This window comes from Physeter macrocephalus, chromosome 1, assembly GCF_002837175.3.
Source record: "Physeter macrocephalus isolate SW-GA chromosome 1, ASM283717v5, whole genome shotgun sequence".
Classification (NCBI taxonomy): domain Eukaryota; kingdom Metazoa; phylum Chordata; class Mammalia; order Artiodactyla; family Physeteridae; genus Physeter; species Physeter macrocephalus.
Genome location: NC_041214.2, coordinates 75,882,035 through 75,900,761, shown reverse-complemented (window position 1 = coordinate 75,900,761; position 18,727 = coordinate 75,882,035). Strand labels below are relative to the sequence as shown.

The following is an 18,727-nucleotide window of genomic DNA, read 5'->3' as shown; positions in this document are numbered from 1 at the left end:
GATGCGCAGGCCCAGCGGCCATGGCTCACGGGCCCAGCCGCTCCACGGCATGTGGGATCCTCCCAGACCGGGGCGCGAACCCGGTTCCCCTGCATCGGCAGGCGGACGCGCAAGCACTGCGCCACCAGGGAATCCCCTGCCTAATAATTTTAATAACCTTTAAATAATTATTAAGTAATATACACTTTAAAAGTTAATACAGAATAGATTGAATAAAGAAAAAGTTAATAGTTTCTCTGTCTTCTGCTTATTTATTCTCCTGAGGGAACCAATATTTAATAGCCTGGTGTCCAACTTTCTATGTCTTTTATGTTTATGTAGAAATATATATGCAGAGTTCTTTCAAAATTTTTCCAAAAGTGGGATTATATTTTATGCATAGCTCATGCCCCAAAAATCAAAGGATGTGCAAATTTTTTATTCCTAGAGATGTTAGCAAATCACATTTGACAACAGTGTATGAGTGCCTCTTTCTTCTTGTATTTCTATTTAAATTTTTCCTTTCTGAAAAGTAAATATTGATATTCCTTAATTTGAACAACAGATGTTTGTATTGTGATTAAAATTGAATTGCAGAGTTTATGTTTTTTCGATATTCTTTAAGAAGTGATTTCTGTAGTGAAATGAACTTTAAGAAAAATATAATTTCTGTGTATAATACTGTTTAGAATGCCTCTGTAAAATGTGGCTATGTTCAGTAAAAATCCTTTATCCCTATATAGGAATGTCTGATTTTCTGAATGTGTGTTAACTATGGAACTTTTTTCATATGAATAAATGAGACGTAAAAATCAGGTGCCTATCTGGATATATATCTTGCGTTAATTGTAAGAATGCTGTTTCGGGGCAAAGTGGCTTTAAATATTACAGGGGGAAAATGTCTCATAGAGTAATATTGCTTCATATTTTTGGTCTATTGTGATCATTTAAAAAAATGGAATATAAAGCAATACCTTTCTCAGTTTCAGGAGTAGCACAGTAAAGTATGGCACTGATTTCATGTTGCATTGTTGTTTTTGAAGATCCTCAAGATGAAAATAAAATTGGAATAGATGGTATACAGCAGTTCTGTGATGACCTGGCACTGGATCCAGCCAGCATTAGTGTGTTGATCATCGCGTGGAAGTTCAGAGCAGCAACACAGTGCGAGTTCTCCAAACAGGAGTTCATGGACGGCATGACAGAATTAGGGTGAGTGTATAATTACAATAGGAAATTAGGTACATTACTGTGAGAATTACTGTGGAACTGACATTTGTGCCCCCAAACATTGCTATAGATAGAAATGGGCTAATATGCTAGTTCCTTCCCATGTCAAGTTATTTGAGTAGTTAGTACCTACTCTATTTGCACTATGCTTTTATCATTTGTTTCTAAGGGAGATTGACTAATGTTAAAATTACTATGCTTTTATATTTTACATGGGTAAGTGAAATGAGCAAGTTTTAAGTTATTTCCTAATGTGAGGCTGTGAACTCTGAATTTATAAACAAACTCCTAGAATTTAAAATCTTGGAAGTTACTAATCACTTTTTGTTCTGCATAGACCTGGACAACTGATTAGCTAAATGTCTTGGTATAAATAGATTGAAAAATCACAGGTAGCAGTTTTACCTGTGGCCTTTAGTTGTCTGTATTTGATGAAGCTCCAAAAGTACTCAATTTGTGGATCGGTAACAGGCTGCCCTTTCTGTTTTTAGTGGGTGCTTTTGAATGATAATAGCTGAACACTTTTTGAATGTTTCTTTTCTTTCAGGAACTATGCTAAATAAGTACTTCACCTACCACTTCACAACAACTTTGTGAGAGAAGTGGTGTTTATATCCGCATTTTAGAGATGAGGAAATGGAGGTACAGAGAAACTAGAGAGGTAGTATTAAAGCCAGGATTTGGGCTCAGGCATTCTGATTCTTGGGCCTGAGGGACATTGTAATCAGTCAGGGTCCAAGCTAGACACACAAACCATACCAGTAATTTGAGCAGGGTAAATTTAAAAAATTGTTTTATTGTGTAAATGGGGTAAAAGAAAACTCTAAGCATAACAAAGGTGGCAGTTGCAAGAAGCTGCCATCACCCTTGGAACGGAGGGAAGGAAACAAGGAAGGAGCCTAGACACTTAAGAGGATCCCCACAAGGCTGAGATTCCGACCACAGAAAACAGTGCGTAGCTGCTGTAAGACAAGGCTCCTTGCCTTGCCTGCTTCTCTGGTGGAGAAGAAGCTCGCTTAGGGGCCACTTGCTGCAGAGCCATGCAAGTTGCCTCCATTGGTGAACACTGCAGGGACCTCCCAACACGCTGAAACCCTTGCTCTCTGCAGAAAACAGACTGGGATAAGAAAAGTTCCTTCGTCCTCTTCCAGCCTTTCATCGCCCTCTCTTGGTAGAATCTAATAGCCAACTGGCAAGAAAAATGAAGTTTCACAATTTGTAGTCCACTGCAGATAGTCACAAAGCAGGGCAAAGAAGGGTGGGTTTAAAGCCGAGAGACAATAAATTAATAACTGGCCTAGCCACTATGTTCTACACCCAAAGCCAGCCTTATCCTGAACTTGCTGAAATGTTCTATGCTAGGACAGGTTTCATTAGAACTCTCTGTTTTTTTTTTTTCCATTTAAAAGTGAGTTGGTGTAAACTGTAATGAACTTCCGAATCAAAATTTTAATTTAAAAACTAATAATCTGGGAGGTGTTATAAAGAGCATGGAAGGAACATAAAAGCAAAAATGATTTGAAGGAAAAAAAGTGGAATGTTTGGTTTGTGGAATCTATAACAGATTGAAGATTTCTACCTTATGGCTGTTATGTGGAAAGTAGGACTTGGTACTTGGACCCTTTCAGCTCCTTGGAAATTGAATGCTTTGCACATGTAGAGAAAGTTTAATATTGATTTGAGGTAACTTCAGTTGGAGATGGTTGGAGATGATGTTTATTATGATACTTTTTATATGTCAAGCAGTTTTCAAGAGGAATGCTTATTTCCTCACCTAGTCAAGACACTATGCTTTCAATTTGTTGGGACAAAGACATGTAATTTGTTACCATGTAAGGAATATCTACTACAGTTTGAACTGATGATTGTAAAGCTGATTACTATACATTCTCATCTATTCACTACAGCTGACTTCTACATTTTGGGTGTGTTGACAGTCCAGTGAATTACATAATTAAAAGTAATAGCCCATTTCTTTTAAAAATAGTAGTTATTTCTAACATTTAATCACCCCAGATCTTTTCTTCCTCCATCTAACCCGATACTTGTTTATGTAATGTAAAAAGATGAAAATTTAATGGATTTTTAAAGAAGTTCTATGAAATATAAACTGTTGTAGGAATAAATGTTCTTAATATATAGTGAAAAAGTTTATCTTTTATAAACTTAATTTTACAATATAGATGTGACAGCATAGAAAAACTAAAGGCCCAGATACCCAAGATGGAACAAGAATTGAAAGAACCAGGACGATTTAAGGATTTTTACCAGTTTACTTTTAATTTTGCAAAGAATCCAGGACAAAAAGGATTAGGTAAGAATTTTAAAAAATTATATTTGGTGTTTCAGATATATTCAAATACATTGACAGTGTCACGTTTGTAATAGAAAGTTCTATGTTTTGAGCATAAAGTCATTATCAGTTACTGAAAAATACTGAGAAACAGTGAACTTCTAGTTAATCAGAAAATACCCTGCCTATTCAATAACAGGGTTACCCTGGATACTATATGTGAACCACTGATTTTTTTTTTTTTTTTTAAGAACTACAATACAGGAAATAGTTGTTAAAATTCCACTGACATAGGTACGTATGTTTGATCGTTTATTTTTCAGAAGATATTATAGGATCTTAGGATCATAAGTTTTTCACTACGTATCTGTTGAAATAGCATTGTAAGATTTCTGAGTCACAGAATGCCAGATAAATGTATTCTTTTTTGGTGTGAATTATTTGGAAACTATAAGAAAGAATAAAAAAATGATTGTCATTCATAATCTTATCCAGAAATAGCCACTGTTAACAGTTTAGATCAGTCAGTTTATACTGTAGAAACAACCACACATTTGCTTTGGGGATGGCTAAGGAAAGTGGAGGTAAAAGCTACAGTGTAATTTGCAGATTATTCAGAAAAAGTAGACAGCACATAATGCAAAATAATAAATATGAGTGTGAGGGTTTTAGATAAAAGGAGAAATGAGTAAAAGCAGGAATGGTTGGGAAATGCTTCCTGGGCAAGAAGTGATGAGAACTAAAGGATTTGGTATTTCGGCAAGGGATGATGAAAAATGTTCCAGGGAGAGGATAGTTACGAATGAAGGTCTAAGACTTCAGAAATAAGCTTGGCTTCTTTGTGGAAGAGAGAAAATGATTTGATTTTAGTGGGAATGTTTGTTTGGAGCTTAAATTGGTGAGATAAGGCTTCTTTTAAAAACAGGACAGAAAGGCTTAAATTGGAATTTATGGGCAATGGGGATGCACTGAAGATGATGGTGGCAGTAACAGCCATTTAATGTGAGCTTTTGGTGTGCCTGGCAGTGTGCTAAATACTTTACATACACTGCCTCATTTAGTGTTTAACAACTTTATGAGTTATTCATTCTTTCATTCAGTAATTCACCAGCTGCCATGTGCCAGTCATAGAGTGCTAGACATTTTTTATCCTTATTTGGCAGATGAGGAAACTGAGGCACAGCAAGTTAAATAACTTACCCAATGATGGAAGTGAGTTTTTGATTTTGAAGATACACTAGTTGGAGAGGCTAATAGGGGCCTCTTGTACGAATCATTCTGTATATTTTAGTTTACATTTTTTTTTCTTTTTTTTTTTTTTTTTGTGGTACGCGGGCCTCTCACTGTTGTGGCCTCTCCCGTCGCGGAGCACAGGCTCCGGACGCGCAGGCTCAGTGGCCATGGCTCACGGGCCCAGCCGCTTCGCGGCATGTGGGATCTTCCCGGACCAGGGCACGAACCCATGTCCCCTGCATCGGCAGGCGGATTCTCAACCACTGCGCCACCAGGGAAGCCCATTCTGTATATTTTAGAAAATCTTTGTGAAAAGGATTATGTGAATAGGAATTGGATTGAGGAAGTGACTGAAAGCTAGTAAAAGGGATGAATATACAACATTTGTATTTGAGAATTGGCCTAAAGAGTGACTAAATGTGACTGAATTAAGATTTACAAAATACCTATTAAGCAAAATTCGAAATAATGAAGTCTCCTTTCCAATTAATTTAGGTTGCACCTTATTCTTACAGGAAAATTCTTCATTTTGCAGGCAAAATAAGCTGGGATACCTAGTGTTAGTTTCTCTATCTTGTATCTGTGGCCACAAGTTAACTGGGCTAGTTTTTCTAGTCTCTTCTTTTCTTCCCACAAATAAAAACCAATTAACGTCTTCGAACTTACATGTATATACTAAAAGAATTATTTCTTTGTGTTGAGAAATGTAGCACAGTGTTTTGACACCATTAGAGAAAATGTTTTGAATCTCAAGTGTTGATTTAAAGGGGCTGAACCTATTTCTTAGTTATAACCCTACCCCTTACTAGAGCACAAAATAAATGTTTTTGGGTGACTATGTAGTCTTGATATTGAATCTTAGTTTTTATTGTATTTGATGAAGACAAAGCAAAATTAACATTTTTATAGCTGTTCGATATATCAATATGATGGTAAATTGGAATTTTAGATTACAGGAAAAGTTGAGAAAAATATTGTGCTGAAGAATTCGATTTTAAAGTTATGTTTTATTCTATTATGTAGTTAAGTATTGAGCTTAAGAAAAATATAACATCGTTTAACGGGTATAGAGTTTCTGTTTTGTAAGATGAACAGTTCTGGAGATTCATTGTACAACACCGTGAATGTAACTAACACTACTGAACTGTACACTGAAAAATGGTTAAGATGATAGATTTTATGTGTATTTAACCACAATTTAGAAGTTGTTTTAAAAAAAGCCCCGAACCATAGAATGTACAGCACAGAGTGAGCCCTGATGTAAAATACTGGACTTTATTTAATAATATTGGCTCATCAGTTATAAGAAATATACCACACTAAAACAGTATCTTAAAAATAGTGGAAATGGGGGGAAGGTGGGGTAACGGTATATGGGAACTCTGTACTTTCTGCTCAGTTTTTCCATAAACCTAAAACTAAAAAAGTCTTAACTTAAAAAAAAGAAAAAATGTAATAAAAGACAAATCATAATTTCTCTTTTTGTTTTGCATTGGTATTGGGTGTCAGGAAATGTAATGACTTGCTTAGTTGAAGAACTTAATTAAAAAGAAAACAATTTTCTTGACAGCCTTTCTAAGGGTTCACAGGGCTCTTAAATTATAATATTTGGCAGAAAGGAATTAGGAGATCGTAGGAGAGGAGGTGAGGCCCAAACAAATTGGCAAAGAGTGACAGTGACAGCACTGCGGTTTATTTATAAATAGCTGTGCTAATTCTAATGAGAGCTGGTGTTTTCCATATTTTCTCATTTTCTATAACCTTATTTCTTGTGACACTAGGATAGGATACTTCCTCTGTCACCATCTGCTTCAGTCACCTGCCATTTCTGATGGTCTTCTGAATCTTAAATTTGAAAGGGATTTCCTAAGTCCTGTGTTAAATCTAACCTATGCAAAGTAGCACCTGTACCTGATGCTCATTTAGCTTTTATGTTTGAATATACAGGGCGGGGATTGAACACACATTGTTGTAGAAAGTGGTCCATTCCTATCACAGAATACTCTTCCTTGCTATCACAAAGTTTTTCCTTATTAAGCTAACATCTTTGTCTTTATAACTTTTACCATTGTTCTTATTTGACCTTTGCTGCAGCACAAAGGAAGTCTAACCATTTTTTTTCTCATTTATCCCTTCTCCTTTTTTTCAGGTCAGCATTCCAAATTTTAACTGTTCTTCATTTGAGAAGACCTTTGTTATTCCATTGCTGCCACCCCTAGATAACATTTCCAATTTCTCAGTTTCTCTCAGAATAGAGTTCTTGAAGCTGAACATAATACTCCAGAAGGAGGCTATTTAATGTAGAATACTATGGGTCTGTTATTTTTTGCGAGACTGTTCATTCTATTAATTTGTTCAAAAATTACGGTATTTTTAGGACCATCCTGCTTAAAGTCTGTAGGCTATTTTCTTATGAACTGTTGTGGTTCAGCTAGAATGTTATACCTGTGCAGTTGATTTAAACATTTTTAACATTACTTGTTAAACATTTATTTAATATTCAGAAATAATTTTATAGAGTGTTTTTAATGTGTATTTTCATTTACGTAATCCCATTTGCTTCTCATAACAACCCTTGGAGCTAAGTAAAAAACCTCTTTGTCATAAAGATGAGGAAACTCATGGTCAGAGAGGCTGACTTATTAAGGTCACATAACTCTAGAGTTGGTAGAATTGGGACTCAACCTCAGATCTTCTGATTCCACATTTTATATTCCTTTTATTATATTATGTTGTGCTAACTATAGATATCTCTAGGTAAATTAAGACTTTGTGAATAGGATTTTAAATCCCCATTCATCCTCCCTAGTGTGTTGGCAACATTTTGTTTCTCTTAGGGATGGTGTTTGGATCCAGTCTCAATTCATTTCCATATTCATCTGTCACTCAATTGATCATCTTTTATGAAACAGCACATTGCCCTTGTTGATTCAGTTTGAAAGAATGACAGTGGGATTACCTCTGTTTGCATTTTTAATTTTATTATAAGGGCTTAAGGACTCATTCTGCAAGTATCTCAATTTTAGGTAATACTATTATTAGGACTTTCTTGTGTTTCTCTGTGTTATCCTTCTGTTTATTCTAACTGCTGTTGTTGCTTCTTGTTACATTATTATTGACTTTGTTCTCTTTCCAATACTGCTTCAGAATCTATAATAATAATTTTTAAAATTATTAAAAATAAACAATAGTAATAGTAAGGACACGTTATTTACCAGGCACTGTTCCAATGTTTTAGGTGTATTCACTCGTTTAATTATTACAACAACCCTGTGAGAGTAGGTACTGTTACCTTTTTTTTAAACTGAATTACCAAGAGGTGAACTTAGTTGCCCGAGTCGACTTAATTAGTGGTGGAGTTGAGATTTAAGAGGCTAAACTACTATATTAAACCACTTCTCTCTAGCTGGGCTATTCCTTTGTCACTCAGACATTTCTAACTAAAGGGCAGCTTTCCTTCCTTTCCTTTCCTTTCCTTCCTTTCCTTCCTTTCCTTCCTTCCTCCCTCCCTCCCTCCCTCCCTCCCTTCCTTTCCGTGTGTGTGTGTGTGTGTGTGTGTGTGTGTGTGTGTGTGTGTGTGTGTGTGTGTGTGTGTGGCCGTACCGCGCGGTTTATGGGTTTATGGGACTTTAGTTCCCTGACCAGGGATTGAATCTGGGGCCCTGGCAGTGAGAGTGCTGAATCCTAACCACTGGACCACCAGGGAATTCCCTAAAGGGCAGTTTTTCATATGCTTGTGGCAATTGACATTTTATCCCTGTACAACTTAATCTTATGTGTTTCAGCTCCTAATAATAACTTATTAATCTTTTTGAATATTCCTGTTTCATCCAAAAACATTTATTGGCTGGTTACTCTGAGAGCATGGGGTTAGGAACATCTTTAAGTCTGTCTGGGTGAGTTTGCAAAGTCTTCACAAAGATTATAATTTTTGAGCCTTGAAGAATGAATATATGTTTTCAAAGCCAGAAGAAAAAGAAGCCATCTCTAATGTGGAGAGATTAGCAAGTTCAGTTGCTTGGAGGTGAGAGACATAGCACCTTTGAGAAACTGCAAGTAAGTTCATTTGACTAGAAATGTAGATTTTTATCTGAAGGCAGTAGGAAATATTGCAGATTTTAAAAAAGTTAATAGACTTTATTTTTTGAACTGCTTTAGATTTACAGCAAAATTGAGCAGAAGGTACAGAGATTTCCCAGCTACTTGCTTCCCGTACACATGCATAGCTTCTCCCATTATCAAATCCCCACCAGAATGGTACATTTGTTACAGTTGTACCTACATTGACACATCATTATCATCCAAAGTTCAAATTCACAGTAGGGTTCACTCTTTTTTTCTTTTTTAAATTTTATTGAAATATAGTTGATGTTCAATGTTGTGTTAGTTTCTGGTGTATAGCAAAGTAATTCAGTTATATATATATGGGATACATATAAGATTCTTTTCCATTATAGGTTATTACAAGATATTGAGTATAGTTCCCTGTGCTATACAGTAGGTCCTTGTTGGTTCTCTACTCCATATATAGTAGTGTGTATGTCTTAGTCCCATACTCCTAATTTATCCCTCCCCCAGGGTTCACTGTTAATGTTGTACGTCTATGAGTTTGGACAAATGTATAATGACATGTATCCACCATACTAACTTCATACAGAGAAGTTTCACTCTCCCTAATAAACCTCTGTGCTCTGCCTGTTCATCCTTTCCTCCCTCCTAACCCCTGGCAGCCACTGATCTTTTTACTCTCTCCATAGCTTTGCCTTTTCCAGAATGTCATATAGTTGGAATCATGCAGTATATAGCCTTTGCAGATTGACTTCTTTCACTTAATAATACTATTATGCATTTGTTTTCCTCCGTATCTTTTCATGGCTTGATAGCTCATTTCATTTTGGCACTGAATAATTTTCCTTCATCTGGATGTACCACAGTTTATGTATCTGTTTACCTACTAAAGGACATCTTGGTTGCTTCCAAGTTTTGGCAGTTATGACTTCTGTAAACATCCATGTGCAGGTTTTTGTGTGGATATAAGTTTTCAGTTCATTTGGGAAAATACCCAGGAGTGTGATTGCTGGATTATATGGTAAGCGTATGTTTAGTTTTGTAAGAAACTGCCAAACTGTTCCAAAGTGGCTGTACTATTTTGCATTCCCACCAGCAATGAATGAGAGCTCCTGTTGCTTCACATCCTCGCCAGCATTTGGTGTTGTCAGTGTTTTGGATTTTGGCCATTCCAAAAGGTGTGTAGTGGTATCTCATTGTTGTTTTAATCATTGAAGAATTTTAACATGGAAGTGAAACCAAATTTATATGCCTGAAAGGTCCATCTGAAAGCAGTGTGGTCCTTTAAAAGGTGTGGAGGCAGAACTAGAGGAAGAGAAATTGGTTATGAAGCTGTTGCAGTGATTTAGCTAGACATGAAGAGGACCCTAGCATAGTCCCTAGCAAGGGATGGAGAAGAGAGATTTAAAAGGTACTTAGAAGCCAAAATGAGAAAGCTTTGATTGAAAGTGTGATGAGGAAGTTAGTCTTAACCCCCATTTGGGGATATTTGGAAATGTGGGGGGGTATTTTTGGTATTGTTATAATGACTGAGGGTTTCTACTGGGATTAGGGGTCTGCTAAATGACCTGCAGTGCATAGGACTTCATTTCCTTACAGTGAAAAACTGTGTTTCATTGAGAAACACTAGGGTGATGACATTCATTGAGAGAAAAGAAAATGGTATGTCTGTAGAGGTAAGATCATGAGTTCAGTTTGAGCCCTGTTGAATTTGAGTTGTTTGTAGATATCCAGTTGAAGATGTCCTAGGCAATTAGATGTGAGAATCTAGAATATAGAAAGAGCAGTTTCAGATTTAGGACTTGTTAGAGATGGTTTGAGCATATAACTTGAAAGAAGGTAAAGGTTTGAAAAATCTACTGAGAGAAGTAGAGGTGGTTATTGCTGACGTACAGTGTTATAGAACATTAACATTTAATGGACAAATGGAGGAAGAGGAGCAGTAAAAGAAAATAAGGCCAGAGAGGACAGAGGAAAATCAATAAAGTGTTACCATTAAAGCTGAAAGAAGCGACAGTTCCATCCAGGAGGTGTACTCAATTTTGTCAAATACGGCAGAGAGCCAAGTAAATTAAGGACTTAAAGGTTTATTTGGCAACCAGAAGGGCTTGGTGACCCTTCAGAGATTACTTTCAGTGGGGTGAGTGACGGAGGTGGACACTAGTTTATAGAATTAAAATGTGTGGTAGGTGAGGAAATTGGACAATGAATGTAGATTACAAAAAGTTATTTTAACTACTTGAACTTTCAAACAATATATATACACTCCTTTTCTTGTAAGATTCTTAGGTTAGTATATCAGCTGAGAAATGGGCATTTATAGGTGTCTCATGGTTTACAGTTATTTGAATATTTCATTGTTTCTCATTCTTATTTTCTAAAAATTAATTGAAAAGGGAAAAAAATGCTAACACTAGTAATAAGCTTAGTTTATTACTAGTGTTAATAAACTAGTGTCAATTTAATGCATTTGAAGTGAAGAAGGATATTAAGCATGCTAATAACAGCAAATCCTACTATACGTGCTAATAACAGCGATCTTACTGCACTTAAGCTAGTCAATTATATGTTTGGTTGGTAAAGAAAATAATAAAATTAAAGAACCTGGAAGGAATATTTGGTATAGAGCTTTAAAGACTGCAAAGATTAAAAAGGAATTGTGATTAGGGATTGTTGTCATATTTCTAGTTCTCTTAAAACATGGGGGTCTGAACTTGACTTTCAGACATGTTTTCATGAGCACATTAAAAATAATGTACTCTCTCAAGATGATCTGTGAAGGGAAGGAGAAAGAGGGTAGCTTGTAAGGGAATGGAGAGATACAAGAAAGATTTATTAAAGATAGGTGATAACTTGAGCATGTTCCTTTGTGGAGGGAAAAGCTGGAAGACAGGGCAAAGTTGAAGATACAGGGAGAGAAGAAAATTAATCAGTAGACCAGATTCCTTGAAAAGGCAGGATGGCATATTGGATCCATAATAATGGTGTTAGGGGCTTAGCCTTGGATGGAAGAAGAGGCAACTTTTCCATTGAGTTTGAAGGAAGACATAATGATGCATTTGAAAGTAAGTACATTGCACATGGAACCACAGGAAACTTGTTCATTCAGCAGTTTCTGAATGCCTACTGTGTGTTTCAGTCTGCTAGTTTGGGGATATGTAGTCCCTATCCTTGAAGAGGTTAGGGTCTACTGAAGATGGGGGATTTTTTGCCTTACGTCCTATATGTTTTTTTTTCAGATAGGATGTGAGCCTTTTTGGAGTCTTTCCTAGTCTTTCATGATTCCTCAGATTATCCGGAGTAGTTTGGAGATCATATCTAAAAGGACTTTTAAGTTACTTGGGGTGTAATTTTTCCTGACCTGGAAATGTAAATTTACTCATAAAAGCTTGACCTAGGGCTTCCCTGGTGGCGCAGTGGTTGCGCGTCTGCCTGCCGATGCAGGGGAACCGGGTTTGCGCCCCGGTCTGGGAGGATCCCACGTGCCGCGGAGCGGCTGGGCCCGTGAGCCATGGCCGCTGGGCCTGTGCGTCCGGAGCCTGTGCTCCGCAACGGGAGAGGCCATAGCAGAGGGAGGCCCGCATACCACAAAAAAAAAAAAAAAAGCTTGACCTAACTACTTTAGTTCCTTGAAAGAGATCATAGTTCTTTCTGTTGTTATGACAGATACAGTTTTTTGTCATGTGGTAATATTGCTTCTTTATCCTTATTGGCTCCAAAACCAGTTAAATAGTCATTTATATCCTCTTCATCAAACTTTTAAAAAGACAAATCTTAGTTTATTATTAATTTTAAATTTTTAATATTCTTTTTTTTTTTTTTTTTTTTTTGCGGTACGCGGGCCTCACACTGTTGTGGCCTCTCCCGTTGTGGAGCACAGGCTCTGGACGCGCAGTTTCAGCGGCCATGTCTTACGGGTCCAGCCGCTCCGCGGCATGTGGGATCTTCCCGGACCGGGGCACGCACCTGTGTCCTCTGCATCGGCAGGCGGACTCTCAACCACTGCGCCACCAGGGAAGCCCTAAATTTTTAATATTTTTAATGGTCTCCTTGAGGATCAGTCAGCCAACAACTTGGAGTGTAAGATTGGTTAGGATTGTGGGTAGTAATTCTTTGTGTTACAGCTTATAGGTATACTTCAGTGATTTACAGCTGGGAGCAGTTTTGCCTCCCAGGGGAGCTTCGTCAATATGTGGAGATACTTTTGGTTTTCACCACTGGGGATGGGGCAGAACTGCTACTGGCATCTAGTGGATAGAGGCCAAGGATGCTGCTAATGCTGTAATGTATAGGACAGCTTCCCACAACAAAAAATTATCTGCCCCAAAATGTCAAAAGTGCTGAGGTCAAGAAACACTGGTGTACATTAATATTTGAATACTTATGAGCTAGTCAAACATGCTTACCTATGTTATCTCATTTAAACTTCAGAAACCCCTTATGAGGTAAGTGATATCCTTCTTGCCCTGAAAGTACCAATCATTTGTGATGGAAGCAGGATACAAAGCTTGGACTTAACTCTATAGGAAATTTTTATTATGTAAGTATTCAGGACACAAGCCTTTTTTTTTTTTTTTTTTTTTTTTTAAAGGCTATCTTTTGTCTTACCTGGTGTTTTTTTTTCAGAGACAAATATTCCTGACATTTGAAGTATATAATTTATTTTTAATATTACAGATCTAGAAATGGCCATTGCCTACTGGAATTTAGTGCTTAATGGAAGATTTAAATTCTTAGACTTATGGAATAAATTTTTGTTGGTAAGTTCATATTTTCTGCAGTTCGGTGTTTTCTTTAAACTTTTGCTTTGTTTGAAGATAAATTAACATTTTAAAGCGTAACTAACTCATTTCAGAGCATGTAATGGACATAGAATGAAAAATTTGATTTCCAGAATTTTATTACATAGGTCGTTTTGCATTCTTGTATTTGGCATCATCTGGACTGTTTTTTTGAAACTTTTTAGTGATTTGGATGCTTCTTTTTTTAATAGGAACATCATAAACGATCAATACCAAAAGATACTTGGAATCTTCTTTTAGACTTCAGTACAATGATTGCAGATGACATGTCTAATTATGATGAAGAAGGTAATGAACATTTTGCTCTACCAGTTTTTTGAAAAATTTGTCTTCTTTTATCACACACTCTTGAACTTCTTGTCTACTTCTGTTTTTCTTAGAGTTAGATTTCCCTCCTCTGAGCTTTTATTTGTGCTCTTCTGAATGTATGAAATGCCTTCATCCTCTTTACCAATCTGCATTGTTTCCTTAAATACCAACTCTGTGTATTCATGTCTTCCAGAAAGGCATGAGTAGTTTTCATCCATGTTTTAGATTTTCAGTTTACTTTAGGAACCTGTTCTTTTCTTAATGTACTTTTATAGTACTTGTATATGTATTTTTTGTTGTTGTCTGTTTGTCTGTGAACTTGATTGTAAACTCCTTAAGTTTAGTGACCTTATCCAAATGGAAATGGACTTTAGTTTCCTACTGTAGTACTCTTGGCATTCAGTAACTGTTCACTGACTGAATGCTTTTCTGCTGTTTCTTCATGTATGTATGAGGATGATTCTACCATCCACTATCAGGACATGTGCTTTTGTTTTTCTGGAACTGGCAGTGATTTACATTCGTTTCTTCACGCATACTTACCTAGTTCCCCTTGAGAATTAGCAGGATTTTTTTTTTTTTTTTTTTGATATTGTTGAATAGACAGAGGTATTCTTTGAAAAATTTCTAGTAACCTTGGTCTCCTTAAAAGTGTCCTGGAACTACTTAATGTAACCAAAGATAATGTTATTTGCTTATGTTTGTTTTCATTGTCATGTATTGTCTTCTTTAAGAAGTGAGAAATGACTGATAATTGATACTTGTGCTTTCTGTTAGACCTTACACAAAAGTGAAGAACTTCCCGATTTGGAGGTTGGCATAGAGGAGAGGCATGTATAGAGGCATGCATATATGTAATTTAAAATCCTTTAGTAATTTATTATCATGAAATAGGTTAGAGTTTGATCCTTGCTGTTAATTTCCTTTGTAAGATTGCCACAAAGTGCAAAAAAAGATTAACTCCAACCTACTGTGCTTTCAGCAGCACTGGCAGCATGTCATCATATCAAGGTCAGATTTGACCAAATTACTTCAGTGGCCTGACTTCAGTGGCCTTCTGGAAACCATAATATTATTAATTACCAGAAGGGTTATTTTTATAATTCAAGGAATTATCAAGTGTTGGAATAATAGAGAAGAGAGAAAGGAATATTCTAGGTAGAAACTCTAAAGAGCTAGAAATTTGGAAGTCCTATCAGTGGGAATACTTATAATGACATACTTTAACAATTATGGGGAAGATATTTAAAAAAAGTAAAGGATTCTATTAAAATGTTAGCCTTATTTCTGCTTTTCTTTCTTTCCTTTCTCCCCCCCCCCCCCCCACAGGAGCATGGCCTGTTCTTATTGATGACTTTGTGGAATTTGCACGCCCTCAAATTGCTGGGACAAAAAGTACAACAGTGTAGCACTAAAGGAACCTTCTAGAATGTACATAGTCTGTACAATAAATACAATGGAAAATTGCACAGTCAATTTCTGCTGGCTGGACTGAACTGAAGATCAATCCTCACAATTCAGACTGAGGGTTGAGACAAAACTTTAAGGATACATCTTGGACCATATCGTATTTCATTCTTCTAATGGTGGTTTGGGCTTGTCTTCTAGTCTGGGCCGCTCTAAACATTTATTATTCCAACATTGTGGATTTCATCTTATATCTGTGGACCATCCTAGTTTATTCTCCCATAAGTCTTAGAAGCTTTATGGTGATTATTTTGAAGTTTCCATTCTTGCATAAAGCACAATGCTGTCTTCATCAGAAAACAGTTTGGCATAAGAATTAAACATGTGAACATCACAGTTTATAAAAACTTCTTAAATATATGCTTTGGGCTAGTTGCAAAGACTATGCTGATAGCACTTCCAGTGAGAGTGATATATTTAAGTGTACCAGATCTGGAATGGTGTTTTGGTTATGGGGGGATTTTTTTTTTTTTCCTGGCAAATCACATGTATTGTTAACGTGAGTAGAGTATCTGTTGAAAAAAAAAGTCAAAATAACCAACGTGAAAAATTTTTAGGATAACTTGGTGTGCCTACCCAAATTTTACTGTGTTTTAGACCCTTGATTTCAGAATGTTCCACAGAACTAGTCTGCACTTACCTTACCCATGTTTATATATAGTTGTCTTACAGGGGGTTTTATTTAGAAAAACATCTGCATAATGTTAGATTCTACTCCTGTCTACATTATGCACTCCATAATTGGATTTCATTATGATTTTGAAACGCTTATATGCCTGTCGAGTAAGTTAAACTATTTAATTTGTTTTGAATGTTTTAGATTGCTACATAATACAATATTCTAAATTTAGGCATGAGGGTTTATTTTTGTTTTTTGGGGGTTTTTTTGGTCAGCACACTATGGAACACAAATGAAATTCTCTTAATTTATAAGAAGATAGTAGGAATTAAATTTTGAAAATGGTTGTAATGAGCCATAAAGTTCAATTCTTATAATATAGGTACTGCTCTTTCAGACAAATAGTCCATTTTTGATGACTTATTTTGTTGAAATTGCTTTAACTGCTAATCACTGTGGTTGCCAAATATTTCAGGAGCAAAGATTTTTAAGCAGGCATGCACTTGATGCAAAGTACCAATCTGGCTTCTATTTTTGTAAATTATTTAATTTCTGCTGTTCTTTGTTTCACTCAGATTAGCTCAGTTTTCACATCAAAGCAGAGCTCTGTCTTGTATGTTTTTTTTTTTTTCTTCATTACAAGACCCATGAACTGCTTTCATGCTGAAAATGCTCATTTATTTGTTCACTTCTTGACCTGTGAAGAAGGGTTTATTGCTTTCTTAAACATTTCTATAAGGCAGGTTAAAAAATGTAAAATTTCAGATATTGGATGACTGGTTTGTAGCAGGAGTAGATTTTGCTTGGTGTATCCAGGCACTCTAAGTTCTAATGTTGAAATTATCAAAGGTATGTACTTCAGAATAGCAGTACATTATAAGGTATATGCGGAAATGATTTTAAGAAATGATGATATATTAAAACTACTTTTTATTTACATGATTTTGAAATTGACTAGAAAGCTTTCCCCATAGATAGTAATATTCTAATCATAACTTTAATTCAAGAATATGATTCTATCAAAAGAAAATTTTGAAAATTTCTATTCAGGTTACTGGAATTGGTTATTACAAATGAAAAGAAAAAAGAGGAATCCTGCTGCTTTCAGTATTTCCTGATTTCATATTTGTAAATATTAAGAGGAACTTCAATTATGAAAAATTTTAAAAAGATATATATATATAAATGTACTATTTTGTTTCCTGTCTTGAAGATTTTGAGTTATGGTATTGTTTTTGAATTGATTAATTAATTCCGGTATGCTGTGTTTTGAAATGAGATCCGATTAGCTATTTTTCCCCAATATAAATTGTTTTTCATAAAAGTCTGATATTGATTCGTGGCCTAGTGCCTTGGGTTTTACAGACTTTTCCTTTTAAATGCAAGACCTTTTCAACAAAATAATGTTTGTCATCAGTTTGGTACTAAACATTTATAATTACTATGTAATTATAAACAAAAATACATAAAGCTTTGAATATAATCATGTAGCATAAAAGTTAAGGTTGATGTTAACTCTATGATGGCATCTTAGAATTAAACAATACTATTACTAGGGCTGAAAAGAGAAGACTGATTTAATGTGGTGTGGTTATTCTGAGGATACATGTCTGGTTACAGGGAATATTTTGTACTAAAAAATGCTTACACATAATGGCCGTGTGTGTGTGAGCGTGTGTGAAAGAGACAGATTGACAGGTTGAAAGAGACACACATGCTCACACACACACACACACACACACACACACACACACACACACACACACACACACACACACACACACACACACACACACCTTGAATTGCTTTAATTCATTAGTGTTTCAGTCTTCATTCTGGTAAACTCCCCATGCTGATTCTTTGTTTTAAACTGAACCACAGGTACAGTTTCCTTTTTGCCAAATGTCAAAACAGGTACACATTTTACAATGTAATGCTTTTTAAATAGTAAAGTGTATAAAATTAGAAGTGCCCACATATAAAAATACTTGAGATCAAGATTATCTTTAGTGACTATCATCTGCATATCTCTGTAAGTTCAATTGTGTTTCTTACATCCCTGTCATATTACCAACAGAGGCAATAAAAGCTTCAGTGAAATTGCCATGACTAAATCTTTTCACATATTATTTCAGTGTAATACTTTTAAGACTAAAATATACCGGAAAACTTTTCCAGAAAGGATAATTATTTATGGAAAGAGCATTATAATGGCAAGTTTTGGGGAGAAAAGACATGCCAAGTCTTGTTTACTACATTTAAAATGTTTACAACTATACTGGGCTGCTTTATTTAATTAACAGTACTGTAGTTGTGTAATACGGCTTTGTAAGTGTGTTCTTCATTAGACTTTTAAAAAGTTTTAATGAGAGAAAGAAAACTTAATAAAATAACATGGGAAATCTTTTATATAATATGCTTACTGGGGAATTCTTATTTAAGCAAGGTATACTATTTTTTTCCTCAGAAAGATTTAAGTGAATGAAGTGTTCATCTATTTTTTATTTGACGATAATCAAGAGGTTTGAGTAGTTGTAGCCAGTTTAATGTGCACTTTGCTTAGATTTTTTTAAAAACATGTTACGATGAAGACTACGTATTGTAAACCTTCTGTAACTTATACGTATGAATGACAGAAGAAAGTTAAACCTAATGAAAGAATTTTGGAATAAAAAAAGGAAAGTGGTGCTGGGGAAATTTATTATAGTTCACGAAGTATGCCTTTGT

General features: G+C 35.6%; 1 protein-coding gene across 7 annotated transcripts in view; it reads left to right on the top strand.

Annotated features, from left to right (window-relative positions):
- The window catches only part of DCUN1D1 (defective in cullin neddylation 1 domain containing 1), a 36,605-nt gene extending 20,885 nt beyond the window's left edge, over nucleotides 1-15,720 (top strand). For 4 of the 7 annotated variants that reach the window (XM_055084023.1, XM_024124317.3, XM_024124318.3 and 1 more), the window contains 5 exons: nucleotides 1,023-1,191; nucleotides 3,393-3,523; nucleotides 13,481-13,563; nucleotides 13,797-13,893; nucleotides 15,244-15,720. In XM_055084023.1, the coding sequence (XP_054939998.1) occupies nucleotides 1,023-1,191; nucleotides 3,393-3,523; nucleotides 13,481-13,563; nucleotides 13,797-13,893; nucleotides 15,244-15,323 (560 nt within the window). In that variant the 3' untranslated portion in view covers nucleotides 15,324-15,720. Of the gene's footprint in view, nucleotides 1-1,022; nucleotides 1,192-3,392; nucleotides 3,524-7,572; nucleotides 7,680-9,899; nucleotides 9,982-13,234; nucleotides 13,344-13,480; nucleotides 13,564-13,796; nucleotides 13,894-15,243 lie in introns of those variants that run through there. The other 3 variants (XR_008617025.1, XM_055084026.1, XM_055084031.1) reach the window with 3 other exon arrangements.
- Nucleotides 15,721-18,727: the final 3,007 nt, after the last annotated feature.